General features: G+C 67.4%; 1 protein-coding gene across 2 annotated transcripts; it reads left to right on the forward strand.

Annotated features, from left to right (window-relative positions):
- The first annotated feature begins 375 nt into the window (after positions 1–375).
- On the forward strand, positions 376–12,691 carry NARF (nuclear prelamin A recognition factor). Of its 2 annotated transcripts, none has more exons than XM_045837366.1 (11): positions 376–531; positions 1,255–1,339; positions 3,030–3,173; positions 4,983–5,115; positions 5,890–6,024; positions 7,612–7,730; positions 7,982–8,111; positions 9,048–9,111; positions 9,987–10,124; positions 10,347–10,504; positions 11,985–12,691. In XM_045837366.1, exons 2-11 carry the CDS (start codon positions 1,280–1,282, stop codon positions 12,224–12,226), a joined length of 1,323 nt encoding a protein of 440 aa, XP_045693322.1. In that variant the 5' UTR covers positions 376–531; positions 1,255–1,279; the 3' UTR covers positions 12,227–12,691. The 2 variants fall into 2 exon arrangements, with proteins under 2 accessions (XP_045693322.1, XP_045693321.1); XM_045837365.1 differs by having other exon boundaries at positions 1,255–1,335.
- Positions 12,692–14,424: the final 1,733 nt, after the last annotated feature.

Raw genomic sequence — 14,424 nt, forward strand, 5'->3', positions numbered from 1 at the left:
TGGGCAGCCGCCACTTCACACCGCCCTCGTGCTCCCGCCGACCGCGTGCGCCCCGGCCCCGCCGCGCGTGCGCACTGCAGCCTCGCCAGTTCTACGTGCGGCGCCTCGGGGCGGCAATGGCGGCAGGCCGGGGCCGCGCCTCCGCCCCTCCCCGCCAGGGCTGCGCCGTCTCGGGCGGGCACGCGCCCGAAGGGCGGTGCGCATTCGGCGCCGAGCTGACGGTCCCGTGCGCCCCGGAACGAGGCCAGCTCGCCTCCTCGGGACAGTCGGCCGCTCGCTCGGCGACTCAGCGGCGTCCGGGCGGGCCGGGCCGCGCCCCGCCCCCGCGCGCTGCGATTGGCTGCGAGGCCGGGCCCCAGCGCTCTCATTGGCCGCGCGGAGCCGCGGGGTGGGACCGCGCCGGGGGCGACAGCAACAAAGGGCGGCGGGCGGCCGGCGGCGGTGACCGCGTTTCCCGGTGCTCCCCTCAGGTCGCGCGCGCCAGCCCCGCCTGCCCTGCTCCAGATGAAGTGTGAGCACTGCACGCGCAAGGTGGGCCCCGCGCGTCGGTGCGGCCAGGGCCGGGGTCAGCGGTCGGGGTCACGGGTCGGGGTTGCTCGCTGACAGGTCCCCTCGCCGGCCGGGACGGCGCGGGATCGGTGGGACGGACCCCGCCGCCGGCGCCGCGCCGCTGTCAGGGCGCCTCTCCCGGGACCTCGCGGCGCGTGCTCGGCGCCGGTTCTCCGCGCGCGGAGCCGGCCTCCCCAGGGGCTGGAAACCGAAACCCCCGAGAAGCCGACTGGCCGCTGCCCCGCGGGCAGTGCGAGCGCCGCGGGTCCTGGGGGAGGGCAGCCGGCGCAGCGTTTCCGGGGCTGCAACTTTCCCGCCCCGGGGGGGGGGGGTCGGGGCGACGGGACGGCGCGCGCGGGCGGGCGCGCGGGCGGGGGGCGTTGTTTTCCCGGAACCGAATCACTTCGTCCGCGGCACTCCCCCGGGCGCTCTCCTTTTGAACCTAGCGCCGCACAGGAAGCGGCGCTCCGGGGCGCGACGGGGCCTCCGGGCTCACCCCGCCCCCGGCGCCCCCGCCGCCCCCGCGTCCAGCCGCTGGGCGCGGGCTCACCTGTGCGTGGGAGGCTCGCGGCTTCCGGGGCCCGCTGCCCGCGCCGCGGGCGTGCGGGTGGGCGTGCCCACGCGTGCAGGTGCTGCTCTTTCCCGAGAACTGAGCACGGAGCGTGCGGGTCCCGGCCCCTTCCCACGTGCCTTTGCCTTTTCCAGGAATGTAGTAAGAAGACGAAAACCGATGACCCGGAGAATGCCTCCGTCGGCGCGCCGAGTCCGGCCCAGGACGGTGGAGAGGCAAGTACGCTCGTCCATTCCGTACCCGCCGGCCGGGCCCGCGGCCGCGGGGTTTCTCCGGGGCGGGGCGGGGCGGGGGGGGGGCGGGGCTCCTGTCCCTGCGCTCGTCCTGGCTCGCGGCGGGCGCAGCAAACTCAGGTTCACCCGGGGCCGCTTGAGCCTGGCCGTGTGGCCTTCCCAGGGCCGAAGTAATGTGAGGGCTGTGTGTCTGTGACTTCTCCTTAACCGTTAAGGAGCTGAAATCACATTCAGCCCCTTGGAGGCACCTGCGAGGCTGACGTGGCCCCGGGTGAACACGGGTTTGACGCCCCTGCTCCGAGGAGAAGTGAGAGACGGGCGGGCTCGGGTGGGCGGGGCCGCCGGGACTGGGAGGGCCTTTCCCACGGCCTCTCTGCTGACTCGGCGCGGCAGGGTTTGAACCCTCGCTTGCGCGCAGCCGGGGATGGCTTCTCGAGCCCCCCGCAGCTGGCTCTGCGCCTGTGCGCGGTCTCCCTCCCGCTGGGAACCAGCGCTTCAGGGAAGCCCCGCTGCTTTCCCCGGCGCGGTGCGGGGAGGCCAGGGCGCCGCGGCCCTCAGAGCGCCCCGCAGCAGCCCGCGAACCGGGACTGGCCGCACTGGGAAGCAGCGGCGGGTTTTCTCTGCAGTTCAGAGTCCTGAAGGCAGGTTTAGTCTGACAGGTGCTGGCCTCGGTCTCTCGCGCACCCGCCCTGCCCTGCTTTCCGTCCACGCAGCGCCCTCGCGCACGCCGCGGCAGAAGAGAGCCCGCACTGCCACCCGAGCCCCAAGCCGCCCTCTGGCCGCGTCCCCCGGGACAGACGTCTAACGAGAGCCCCAGTGTCCTTATCGTGACGCGGGGAGTTGGGTTACGTCCCCTCCCCCGGCTGTGGTGACGGAGATAACGTGTGCTCGAAGTCCAGGCGGGCACGCCGCCAGCTCAGGGCGCGGACCCGCTGTTAGGTCCCGCCTGCCAGGGAAGGGCGACTGGAGGCCCCCCGCCCCGGGGTAGTGAGAGCTGAGGGGCATATGGGGTGGGGCATGAGCCCGTCAGGCCCAGAGAAGCAGTGGACAGAAGTGGTCTGGGGAGGGGTGGTGGGAGCCCCTGAGGCTGGCTGTGTGTTGTAGGGCGGGTGGCCCAGGGCAGTTTCAGCTGCTGGGGCAGGGGAGCCGCAAAGGATGCCGCGTGGGAGGCGAGGCGGTGGGGCCTGGGCGGGCTACAACGGAGAAGCTGGAAGGGCCTAGGGTGGACGCCAGGGTTTGTAGTTGGGGCATCTGGGTGAGCGGAGTCACTCTCAGTGAGCGTGGTGGCCCGAGGGCCCCGGCGCACTCGGAGCGCCAGAGCCGGCAGTGAGTTGTGTCAGCTCAGAGCGCCCGCGGACGCCGTGGGGCTGAGTGAAGCCCGGGTGTGCTCCGGAGCCCCAGAGGCAGCGGGGGAGGGGCCGTCGGGAGGAGAGGGTCAGGCCAGCTCCCAGGACACAGGAGTGCCGCTGTCCTCCTGCCGCGTGACAGTGCCGGCCTGTCATCTGCGAGACTCGCTGGTGTCTGTTACCGCGGCTGTGCCCTCCGGCCGCTGGAGCGCCGGGCCGGCCCGGCGGCGTCTCGGGTGTTCGGTGTCGTGCGCTGTTCCTGTGCTGCTCTCTCTGTCCCTGGGAGCCACGTGCCGAAGAACCGGCCCAAACAGCGTCTTTCTTTCCTAGAAGGGAGAGTTCCATAAGTTGGCCGAGGCCAAGATATTTCTGAGCGACTGCCTGGCATGTGACAGCTGTGTGACCGCAGAGGAAGGAGTCCAGGTTTCCCAGCAGAACGCCAGGGACTTCTTCCGCGTTCTGAACCTTAATAAGGTATGGCGTCCCGGCACGCCCCGGCAGCCCGGCCTGGAGGAGACGGGCGGAGGTCAGGGGGGGACACCGGAGCCTCTGCTGGGACGTGGTGCACGCAGCTGGGCCCTGGCCCTGCGTCTGCTGCTGCAGGCGACCCTCTCCAGAGCCCCTCCCCACCAGAACCACATCACGCGGCTCCGCCTCACGCCCCTCACTGACTTGGGTGATGGCTGGGACCACCGACCAGGCTCCCTGGGCTTGGGGGAGGTTTCTGCCATGCACGGTTGTGCGGTGGGAGCGTGACCTGGTCGTGGGATCTTTGGCGGCCTGGCTGATGCTGTTCTCCCTCCAGAGTGTTCTCAGAGGGCAGGGCTGGGTCCTAAGGGGCTTGTCAGGCTGGGACAAGCCCTGCAGCCCCCTGTACACAGCTGCCCTGGCGTCACTTGGCTTGCAGTGATGGCCTTCCTGCCAGGAAGACAGGGGAGCGGGGAAGAAAGGAGAGACTGGCCTGGTGCGCTGAACCGCCGCCCCAGTTTGCCCCGTCCCCCTACAGTCACAGGGAGCGTCCCTTGCCCCACTGCGCAGGCGCCGGGAGCCCCCGGTGCTGCCCAGGGGGCGGTGCTCGGACTGGAGCCGCACGGATCCCCGAGTCTGTTTGGGAGCTGTGCGCCACCCTGGAGAGCCTCATCATCCACCAGTGCGCGGCCTCTGGCCTGTGCTGCGCCCGACCTTCCGGGAGGGGCTGCGGCCTTCCCCACGGGCGTGTATGTCAGGTCACCCCCACTCCGCACACCTGCAGCTTGTTCCCGGGGGCGGGGCTCCGTCACACACTTCACTCTGCGACGCTCTGTGCAGTCAGTCACTCACTGCTGGTGTGTCGGAAGGGGGTTTCCGAGTCTGCCTGGTGTGTGGCTGTTTCGTCGACGTGATACTCTGGTAGTCTTCTGGATTGTCCAGCCTTCCTGTTCACGGGCCACAGTGGATGGGTTTCATCTCCTCCAATCCATACACCTCTCACACCTCTGTCTCTGATGACGCTGTCTAGGTTCTTTAAGCCAGCCTCGAAACAGCAGTGGTGATAAACGGCACTAACCTTTCCTTTACTATTAAGTACGTTTTGCAGAGGCTTCTAGTGGTTGCGCGTGTCAGTCTGCACTTCCAGTGCAGATCACGGACACGCCGCAGCGCAGACTGGCATAAGTACATGGAAAAGGCTGAGCATCCGAAACCGGAAGCTGAGCACTTGGGGTGGAGCGGGGTGCGTGGAGGCAGCCGTTCGGGGCTGCCGTCGGAGACGGCGGCTTCCCTCTCCCTGCTGCGCTGGGCGCTGGGCTCGGGCCGGTGCCCTCCCGGTCACGGTCACTGCTCCCTCCTGGAAGAGGGGACGTTTGAGAACGAAGTGCGAGCCCTGGAGACGCCGCGGGCAGGGGGTCGGGCAGAGGGACGGGAGCGCGGGCCTGGCTCCTCAGAGTGGCCGCCGACCGGCCTGGGAGCAGGCCTCTGGGCACCGCGCCAGCCTGTGTGTGTCTTTGAGAAACGTGTGTGTGTTCCTGCTGTCACTGAGTCGTTTCGGTTACTTCTGGGCCGGTCTTGCCACTTGTCTTTCTTTAAAATCACTTTTCTCCAGATACTTGCATTTATCAGTATAATACTTTTCTTAAAATTGGCAAAATGTCTTGGGGTGCCCCGTGTTTTTATTGTAACTCTCCTCTTTTCCGCTTTACGAACCGCTCGGTTGGTGCTGTCCGCTCCGGGCCCCTCACTGTGGTGCCTCCCTGCCCCTCCTCACGGGACCGCCGCCCGGGTGACGTTCTGCCCTGTCTCTCCTAGAAATGCGACACCTCAAAGCACAAGGTGCTGGCAGTGTCCGTGTGTCCTCAGTCCCTGCCTTACTTCGCTGCTAAACTGAGCCTGAGCGTCACCGACGTGTCCAGAAGACTCTGCGGCTTCCTCAAAAGTCTGGGTGAGGCGCCTGTGGGGACTGCTGTGTGTCCCTGCACTTGTGACTGCCGGCTGGGACCCAGGCAGGGTTCCCTCCTCAAGGGCGTGGGATGGGGGGAGACTGGGTGTCCCGCAGAGGGAGAGAGGCCTGCCTCTGACCCCTGGTGGGCAGGTGTCCCTCGTCCCCTGGCTGTGTTACTGCCGGGCTGGCCCCTCTGGGGGCGGCGAGGGGCTGCCTCCAGACAGGGTGGCTGGGGGAGACGTGGGAGATGTCAATGTTAATTGCTCAGTGTGTTTTCAGTAACTATAATAAAATACATTATTTCAAGCTTAGTTACCAACATTAAGATTTATAAAGAAAAAGATAATTAAAGACAACATAAAATGAAGATCCTCATAAAGACATGCTCAGCCAGTTTACTCATTTTAAAGATGTCAAGGATCGTTACTGACTGAGATTTTTGGTTTATACAGTGAATTGGGAGAGAGTGCTGCTAGTACCTTTTGATATTCCATTAATTTACATAGGGAGGTGCCCGTGTAAATATAGATTTAGAGAGAAAAGCGAGGAGCAGAAGAGAGATTGTAGGTATTTTATTATCAAGATGTGTGCTGCTGTTTAAAAAGGGAAGTGCCCAGTCCTGCACCCCCGCGGTCCCCGGGTGGAGCCGGGAGCCCAGGGGGGCCCCCCCAAGGCAGCCAGGCGGGGGGCGCCTGCCGGGCTGGTCTCGGAGTGCCCCAGCTGGCAGAGGCACCCTGCGCCCACGCTGTGGAGCTGAGCACCCCGTCCCTGCAGGGGTGCACTACGTCTTCGACATGACGGTAGCCGAGGACTTCAGCCTCCTGGAGAGCCAGAAGGAGTTCGTGCGCCGGTACCACCAGCACAGCGCGGAGGAGCCCACGCTGCCCATGCTGACCTCCGCCTGTCCCGGTGAGCGCCCGGGGCCCGGCCGCGTCTCCGTTTGTCTGGGGAGCCCTCCCTGTGCACGGGGCTGCGCTCTGGGCAGGTGTGGGCAGCGGGGGAGGTCAGAGGTCAGTGGCTTCAAGACCCGGAGGGACGAGTCTGGCCTGCTGCACCGTTTCTGTCTGCCGACACACTTGTGCTGGTAGGGGCGTGCGGTGGTGGGGGGGGCCCTGATGGCTGAGTGGAAACGTCTTATCTTCACTTTCCCTGTTTGTGAAGTTTCTGAGAGGAACATAGGTGTCAAGAAAAGCAGGTCTGCTTTCTCTTGTAAGTCTGATATATTTCAGACATCCAAAAATTGTAGATAACACAGCCAGTACTCATCCACCCTTTGCCAGCTGACGTAAAACCTACAGAACAGGAAGTGCCTGCACCCCGACACTGGGGTCCCACCAGGACCCCCTTCAGGGCAGACTTCGACCGGCCCCAGTGCGGGGTCCGGCGTCTGAGGCCGAGGGATGACGGTTTGTCACAGGCTTCCTAGCTCTGGGAGGAAGTGTGGCAACCGCGCAGCGTGTGCAGACGGTGCCCGGGAGGCCGGAAGAGAGTGCCGGGGGGCTGGCGGCCTGTGGCGAGAGCTCAGTCCGAGCTCCCCAGCTCCGTGAGCGCCCAGGGGAGCCGCCAGCGCCGTCCGGGCTGGCGGTGGGCAGCGCGAGCGTTGGGGTCTCATTCCCGTGTCTGTGCGTAGTTCCCCCCCTGCCCGCCACCGAGGAGGCGCCGGAGTCTCCTCCCGTTTCACAGGTCCCCCGTCAGTCCTTAGGGCTGTGCTTCGCTGACAGAGTGGGGACAGTGTGTTCACGGAGAGTTGGAGGTAGTTCCCACCCACTTACGAAGCCAAGAAGAGCAATCCACCCTCTGTCCCGGCGGCCACGCGGGTCGACCGGCCCAGGCCTGGCGGGCGTGCTCCGGTTTGGGGGGGTGGTTTCTGGTGTCTGGTTTGTTTTGGAAAAGTGACTCCCAGGCGATGCCCCTGCATCCCCTGGGCCTGTCTGTGGGGTCGCAGGGTCACGTGATGCCCTCCTCCCCGGTCAGGCCCCGGCAACGGGGGCGAGCTGCAGCCCCTGAGCTGGCCGTGTGGTTGGCCAGCCGCTCTGACCGTGTCCCCCCAGGGGTGCGGCAGGGGCCATCCACGCGGGCTCTGTGTGGCCGTCATCGGCCCCCACGGAGCTGGGGCCGCCTGCCCCCTGCTGCGAGAGCAGGTTTGCGGCTGGCGCGGCGGCAGTGCAGCCTGGGGGCGGCCTCGCAGCAGCTCCAGTGGAGTGCGTTCTCTCCCTGGGCCGACCAGCTGTTTCCCCCACTCTGGCCTGTGGCCCGGGACTCACAGGGACACCCACGGCAGGGCCCTCCAGTCCGGGGCCCCGGGGCCCCAGCTGCTGGGAGGCCGCAGCCTCAGGGTCGGTTCTGTCACACGTTCCTGCCGAGGTTTGCAGAAGGGGTGTCAGCTTCACCCCTGGTGGGGACGGGGCCTCTGGAGCCCGCAGTCCCCGGCGTGGGGCGGGGCGGGGAGGGAGCAGGAGGAGGAAGCAGCGGTGAGGAGGGCTGGTCTCTCCCCAGGCTGGGTGCGGTACGCGGAGCGGGTGCTGGGCCACCCCGTCACACCCCACCTGTGCACCGCCAAGTCCCCGCAGCAGATCATGGGCTCGCTGGTGAAGGACTACTTCGCCCGACGGCAGGTGAGCCAGCCTCTCCCCCCGGGCAGCACGGGCCGGGGCACAGGAGTGCCGGGGGGCTGGCGGTGACAGGCACTGAGGCGAGCGGGGGAGGTGCAGGGGCGGGCCTGGAGCCAACGACGCTGGGTGGGACACGGGACGGGGTCTGGTCTGCTCGCCCAGGGCGGCAGCGGGGCACCGAGAGGGCGGCCCGGCCTGGGGCAGGTGGGCATGCCCCTCTCCACCGCCCTGGGCACAGTGTGCTCTCTGCACAGAACCTGCCCCCAGACTCCATCTTCCACGTCATCGTGGCCCCGTGCTACGACAGGAAACTGGAGGCCCTGCGAGAAGACGTCCCCACAGCTGCCCGCGGTTCCCGGGGCGTGGACTGCGTGCTAACCTCAGGTGAGAGGTGGGGGGGGCCGGGGACCACGGGGCCGGGGCTGCAGCCGGTCTCCCTCCGAGGCCACCGACAGGACCCCAGGACGGTGAAGAGGGCAACGCTGCCGCTGCCAGTGCCTGGTGCATGGCCCGGGACCGAGGGGGAGGGCTCCGGCAGCGTGGGGCAGCCCCACCTTCCCTGGGGCACGGGTGAAACCTCCCCCTTCTGGACGGCGGGAGACCTGGGCGCTCTGGGGTTGGGCCTCTGCAGGGCCTCTGCAGGGCTCTGCGCCGGGTGGAAATGGGTCTTCAGAGCCGTTCACAGAGCGCTGCCCCTGCTGAGGGGCAGCCTCCAGGGGCAGATGCTCCCTCCGTGGGTCCCCTGCCTGGAGCGCCAGCCCGTGGACACCCCTGGAAAGGCCCCCCCTGCGCAGGCTCCTGTGGGCAGGAGGGGCCACCGGACCCTCTGCTTCCCTGAGACTGTGCTCTCACGGGAAGCACGCTCCATCGTGTGTCTCCGGAGAGGAGAGCAGGTGTGCCCTGCCACCTGCTGGCGCACACCTGGCGTCGCAGGCCCTGATGGGGAGCCTGTCTGTCACGGTGTGCTCTCAGGGGCCCTCGTGCGGAGGGGGCGGCCTCGTCCTGGGCGACAGCAGCACGCCCTGTGAGTGGCCAGTGTGTGGCCGGTCGTCCCACCCACGTGAGGCCGCCCCGGAGCTTCCTGCGTGGGAGGCAGATCCGCGGACCGTTTGCGAAGATGTCTCATGTCAGGAGCAGAGAGAAACCCTTTATTAGCCTTTTTCATTCTGTCGGTGTCACTCTGCTGTCTGTGAGAGGGACAGCATCCAGGGTCACCTTGACTCAGGGTTTCCTCTCCTGTGGGGAAGGGGCTGACCCTGGAAGCAGCCCTGGGGGACGCGGGGCCTCCCCTGGGGCCTGACGCCCCCTGCTCGTCCGCAGGGGAGGTTTTTCAGATCATGGAGCAGAGTGACCCCTGCGGGAAGGACGCCGCCGTGGACACTCTGTAAGTGGCTTCTGCGGGGCGGGTCCCCGTGCCCACGGGGCCTCCTGGGTGGGTTCTGGCGTCACGCGGCTCAGGGCCTCCCTACTGGACAGTGAGGTCCCGCACTGCTGTGCTGGCATGGTGGGGGGTGCTCCTGCCCTCGTTGCTGCGGGGCCCCACCAGGGCCCTCGGCCACCTTTCTGGCCCCAGAATCAGACGCGGACCCTGGTGTGGGACCCCACGTGCCCGGGCCTGACGGGGGAATCGCCTCCGTGGTCTCTTGCGCATCAGCGCTCTCCACTGCCCAGCTGCGTCTGGCCCCGCCCTGCCGCGGCTGCGCCTGCCGCAGGGCGGTCACCTCCTCTGGGGAACGGCAGGTCCCTCGGGCCCTTTGATGTCTGGAGCAACAGGCTGGGTTTCTGTGGTCAGTGGTGACCCGAACCGACGACGGCACTCCTGCTGTGTCCTGTGCCCCGGGCACTGTGTGGAGCCACGCCGGGACTGCGTGTGGCCCGTGTGCGGGAGGCTCCACTGAGGTTCCCAGAGTGGAAGCAACTCGAGTGCCTGTGGCCGTGGCCTGCACTGGAGCCGGGCTGACGGCGCAGCCTCGTCCCGGCCGTGGCTCAGACAGGCACGCTCTGGGGTCAGCTCTCGAGTCCCGCCCCCGGGCCGGGGGTCTTGCGCGGCGCCGTGACGCACGCACGCACGCACGCACGTGCGCGCAGCAGAGGGAAGTCACCGCCTGAGCAGCGGACCTGACTCCCGCAGGCGCAGACGCAGACGCAGACGGGGGCACAGGCCGCATTTCACCCGCAGAGTTCCCTTTCCCTGGGGCCCCTGGGGTCAGAACCGGGGAAGTCCGGTCTAATTCTCGTCGCTTTTCTCTGCCCCATGAGGTTCGGAGACCGGGAGGCGGAGGAGGTGAGGCGCCACGATGGCGCCGGCTCCGACGGGCACCTGGCGCACGTGTTCCGGCACGCGGCCAAGGAGCTGTTCGACGAGGACGTGGGGGAGGTCACCTACCGCACCCTCAGGTGCGTGGGGCGCTCTGCCGCCCGTCTGCGGGGTGGTCGGCGCTGTCTCGGGGCTCGCGTGCACTCGTGTGTGCGTGCGGGGGGCTGTGCTGTTCTGCTCGGAGTCCACACCAGTCGAGACCCAGAGGCCTTTTGCGTGTCACGCGCAGACGTGGCCTGGAAGGACCTTCCCGCGGCTGGAGGAGGACGTGGCCGGGCAGCCTCCCTCTGTTCGTTTTGCAGGAACAAGGACTTCCAGGAGGTCACCCTCGAGAGGAGCGGGGAGGTTCTCCTGCGCTTTGCTGCTGCCTACGGCTTCCGGAACCTCCAGAACGTGGTGCTGAAGCTGAAGAAGGGCAGGCTGCCGTTCCACTTCGTGGAGGTCCTAGCCTGCGCCGGCGGTAAGGCCCCCCACAGTCCCCGGGGAAGAGGCCCCCCCCCCCGTGCCCACCCTGCGCCTCGCTCAGCTTCGAGGGAACGCAGACGTCGCCCAGGTGGTTGCAGCACGACCATCCCCCCATTCCCTCGCACCCACCCTGTGAGGAAGGAACAGGCACCCAGGTGCCACCTTGGAAACCCCTTGGGTCAGGGGTCCCAGAGAAGAGTCTCTGCCTGGTAGCACCTGGGGAGAGCCAGCTCGGCTCCAGGGGCTGGTGGAGGGAGAGTCAAGGCACATGGGGGCTGGGGCTGGCCCTCGGGTGCCCCCACCTCCTCTAGCCAGGTCCCGTCCCCGGGACCTGGCCCACAGGAGACATCGAGGCCAACACGAGGGGCCGGGGTGGGGTCCCTTGGAAGGACTCGCTAGTGGAGTCAGTGTGGGTGTCAGGGAGGAGGGGCGCCTGTGGCCGCCGATGGTCCGGGCCCCAGGGTGTTGATGGAGCCGCCTCAGAGAGGGTCGGGGTGTCTGCCGTTGTGAGTGAGGGCACCCGCAGGGGCTCAGCTGGAAACTCCAGGTGGGCAGCTGCAGTGTGGCACTGCCTGGAGGAGAGAGGCCCTGGCGGATGGTGCAGACAGGAGACAAAGGACTGGGGTGGAGAAGCCACGAGCATGTGTGGGGGTTGGGGGCTAGTGAGGGACGCTGAGGGCAGAGAAGCAGGCGCTGGCTTTGGGGCACCCAGCAGCTTTGGCAGCTCTGCTCCAGGGACCCAGGGCACAGCTTGAGTGGAGGAGCAGATGGGAGGTGAGGACGAGGAGGCAGCTGGTGGCATGGGGCGAGGGGTCCACGCAGGGCCTCTGGGGGGACGCCCAGCACCTGCGTGCCATTCGGGATGGGGCTGGGTTAGAGCTTCAGCTGGGGGCTGGGCCTCGGGGGAGGGAGCAGCAGCCCCCGTGCTGGGAGAGCAGAGTTCTCTCAGACCAGGGCGGGAGGTCGCTCCATGTTCTTCTAAATGAACGCGTGTTCTGTAAATCGGAACGTCACGCGCCGCGTTTGAGAGTGCAGCCCCGACACGTAGGAGGCACACGTCGTGTTCAGGGCGTGGGGGCCTTGGGCGCAGCCCAGGCGGGGAGCGGTGCACGCGCACTCCGCAGGCACCAGGACGGGGCCGCTCGGGAACGGCGTCCGCGCTCCCCTGGCGCTGATAAGTTTCGAGGGAAGCTGGAAGCCCAGGTCTGCACGCACAGCCCCCACTTCTGAAAGGTCAGCAGGTTATCTTGATCTAGGGAAGCACACACGGAGGTCAGGTGACCAGGGAAGAACTGGAGGGCACTGGGCTGTGAGCCTGCGGCCGGGGTTCCTGAGGCCTTGGGGACACGTGTCCAGGGCCCACCTCAAGGCTGCCGCTTCACGATGCTGCCCACCATTGCTGCTCCTCTCCTGCCCCGGGACCACCGTCGCTCAAGGACATGAGGCGGGAGTGAGCCCTTGCCTCTGTCTTTCAGGGTGCTTAAGCGGCAGGGGCCAGGCCCAGGCGGAGGACGGGCGTGTGGACAGGGCGCTGCTGCGGCAGATGGAAGGCATCTACGCCGCCCTCCCCGTGCGGCCCCCGGAGACCAGTGCCCATGTGCAGGAGCTGTACCAGGAGTGGCTGGGCGGGGCTGACTCCCCCAGGGTCCAGGAGGCCCTGCACACGGCCCACCAGGGCCCCGGGCAGCCCGCCGGCAGCCGGGACATCAAGTGGTGAACAGGCGGCAGACCGGCCTGCAGGCCGCCCGAGGGGGGTGTCAGTGACGCCCGAAGAAGCAGCCCAGCTTTTCTCGCATCGCTTTGGTTTTCAGAGTCCCTGCTTCCCATCCGTGGACGGCTCCTGCGCTCGGAGGGGCGCCGTCTCATCATCTGTGCAAGTGGGGTGTGTACCTCGAGAAGAGGATTGCCCTAGTTTGTGCACCCTTTTATCCTAAGATGGAGAAAGTCCCAAAGAACAAGAATGGAGACAGACCACTGTCTTTAGGCTTAAAAAAAAACAAAAAAAAAAAACCCGAAAGTGTCCTGCAAAGAGCTAAGACCCTGTTCTGGTTCACGTGCCTCAGACCGGACGTGGAGAGGAGGGCGCGGCAGGCGGGCTGTGGGGTCGCCCGGTTAGGACCTCGACTGTGGCCACCCTGGGAATAAACTGCCACCTTTGGGGATCAGGAGGCTCGCGCACAAACCTGGATTTCCAGCGTTTCTTGGATCGCGGTTCGGCAGTGGCGGGCCGCACCCCTTCCGTAACCAGGCGCTGTCACGGGGGTCGGTGGGCTCTGGGCACCGGGCCCCTCGCGCGCCCTTCTGCGTTTGGGGTCTGCGCTGAACGCACCTTGGTGGGGCGGCCTGTCAAGGCTGAGAGGTGTCGCAGACGGGAGGCTGGAGTGGGGGGGGGCCGCCTGGCTCCGCCCCTGCGGGGGCTGGGTCTGGCGAACGAAGGCTGTCCCCTCCTCCAAACCGTGGTTGGCGAGGCGGTGTCCGCGCACGTCCACCCCTCACACAGTGATCCCAGCCGCCCCGCCTGGCTCTCGGCGGCCCTCTGCGCCCCACGACTGCGCGCCTGCTCCCGGGGCTCGCCTTCCGTGAGCAGGAAGAGGGGCGGTTTGCCCACAAGCCAGGAAGCAAAGGGCTAGCGATCACTCGCGACCCCCGACCCCCGCGCGTCAGGGGTCAGGGCCGTCCTGTCAGCGAGGCCCCTGTGGCCAGCCTGGGGTCGGTTTCTCAGCGCACTCGGGTCTTGCGAACACGAGGATGACCGTCTTCTCGGACCCTCCGCCTGTTAGGTCTCCCTGGTTATCCTGCCCCTGCGCCCCACCACCCGCCCCACCACCGCGCGGGGCGCATCTGCGGTGTTGTGTGAAACTGCGCGTTGCCTGCCCTCAGCCCCCCCACCCCCCGCACAGTGGGGCGCCGTCCTCTGTGGTGCCCGATGATGGAATAAACCCGCCGAGAGTGTCTGCGTGTGGGGAGTTGCCTGAGCGGGTGCTGCCCTCCAGCCAAGGCCGGCGGGTGCCCTGGGGCCCCACGGCACGGGCGTCCCACCCTGTCCCTGTGCTGTCCGGGCCACCACGGAGCGTGGCTGGTGAGCGGTGGAGCGGGCAGCGAGTCCACATCCAGGCCCCGCCCAGCAGCCCCTGGACAGCAGCGCTGGTGTCGAGTGCCAGTCCCGCCGGAACGCCCGCGGGCCGTGACCGGGTCCAGGGTCTCTGGGCCCACCAGAGCCTGGACTTCTCAGTTCTGGTTCTGCCCGGCCTGAGGGCTGGGGCCAGTGCAGATGCCTGTCCTTCCTCCTCAACCTGGCTGCAGGGAGGGGAGCCCGCCCACTGCCCGCACGCCAGTTGGATGCAGGCCAGGGAGCAGGGCGCCTCCTGCAACAGGGCGTTGCCAGGTCCCACCTGGTGCTGGCCCACAGCTGAGCAGTGCGGGTGCTGGACACACCCTGCAGTGAGGGCTCAGGTCCTCGGGGTACGTCCCGGCCGGGTGAGGGCGCTGCTGCTGCCCAGGCTGGCAGCTCACCTGGCCGCCAGACGGGGGCCCCTGACCTCGGGCCCAGCCTTGCTGGTCACACTGCACCCCGATACACAGCACCGGTTCTGCTCCCAGGGAGAGGCAGCAGGGGCACGGCGCTGCTCAGACGGGCCGCACCCTGTACTTTGCAGCAAGGACGGGCCATGTTTTTTGAGGGCAAGGAGAGCAGGTACCAGGACTGAAGTCTCATTTTTACACTGAAATGCAAAGTGTATCTGTAAACCAAGGAAGGAGAAAATGAACATTAAAGGAACAAAGATCCGGGAACCACGAACATGCTGGGGGGGTGCCCAGCGACAGGGGTCCTCGCCTGCAGGGTCCCTGTGGGGACGGGAGTCAGACGTGTGCCCTGCTGACCCCTGAGCTCAGACCGCTGCATTCGAGGTCCAG

Source organism: Phyllostomus hastatus, unplaced genomic scaffold, assembly GCF_019186645.2.
Source record: "Phyllostomus hastatus isolate PE091 unplaced genomic scaffold, TTU_PhHast_1.1 phas_contig_210, whole genome shotgun sequence".
Taxonomy (NCBI): domain Eukaryota; kingdom Metazoa; phylum Chordata; class Mammalia; order Chiroptera; family Phyllostomidae; genus Phyllostomus; species Phyllostomus hastatus.

What these genes read in the sequence shown, in the direction of transcription:
- NARF (XM_045837365.1), top strand. Translation starts at nt 505, where the DNA reads ATGAAGTGTGAGCACTGCACGCGCAAG. An exon ending in GTCACCTACCGCACCCTCAG is followed by an intron (nt 10,125 to 10,346) that starts GTGCGTGGGGCG and finishes TTCGTTTTGCAG; the next exon opens with GAACAAGGACTTCCAGGAGG. An exon ending in GGTCCTAGCCTGCGCCGGCG is followed by an intron (nt 10,505 to 11,984) that starts GTAAGGCCCCCC and finishes TCTGTCTTTCAG; the next exon opens with GGTGCTTAAGCGGCAGGGGC.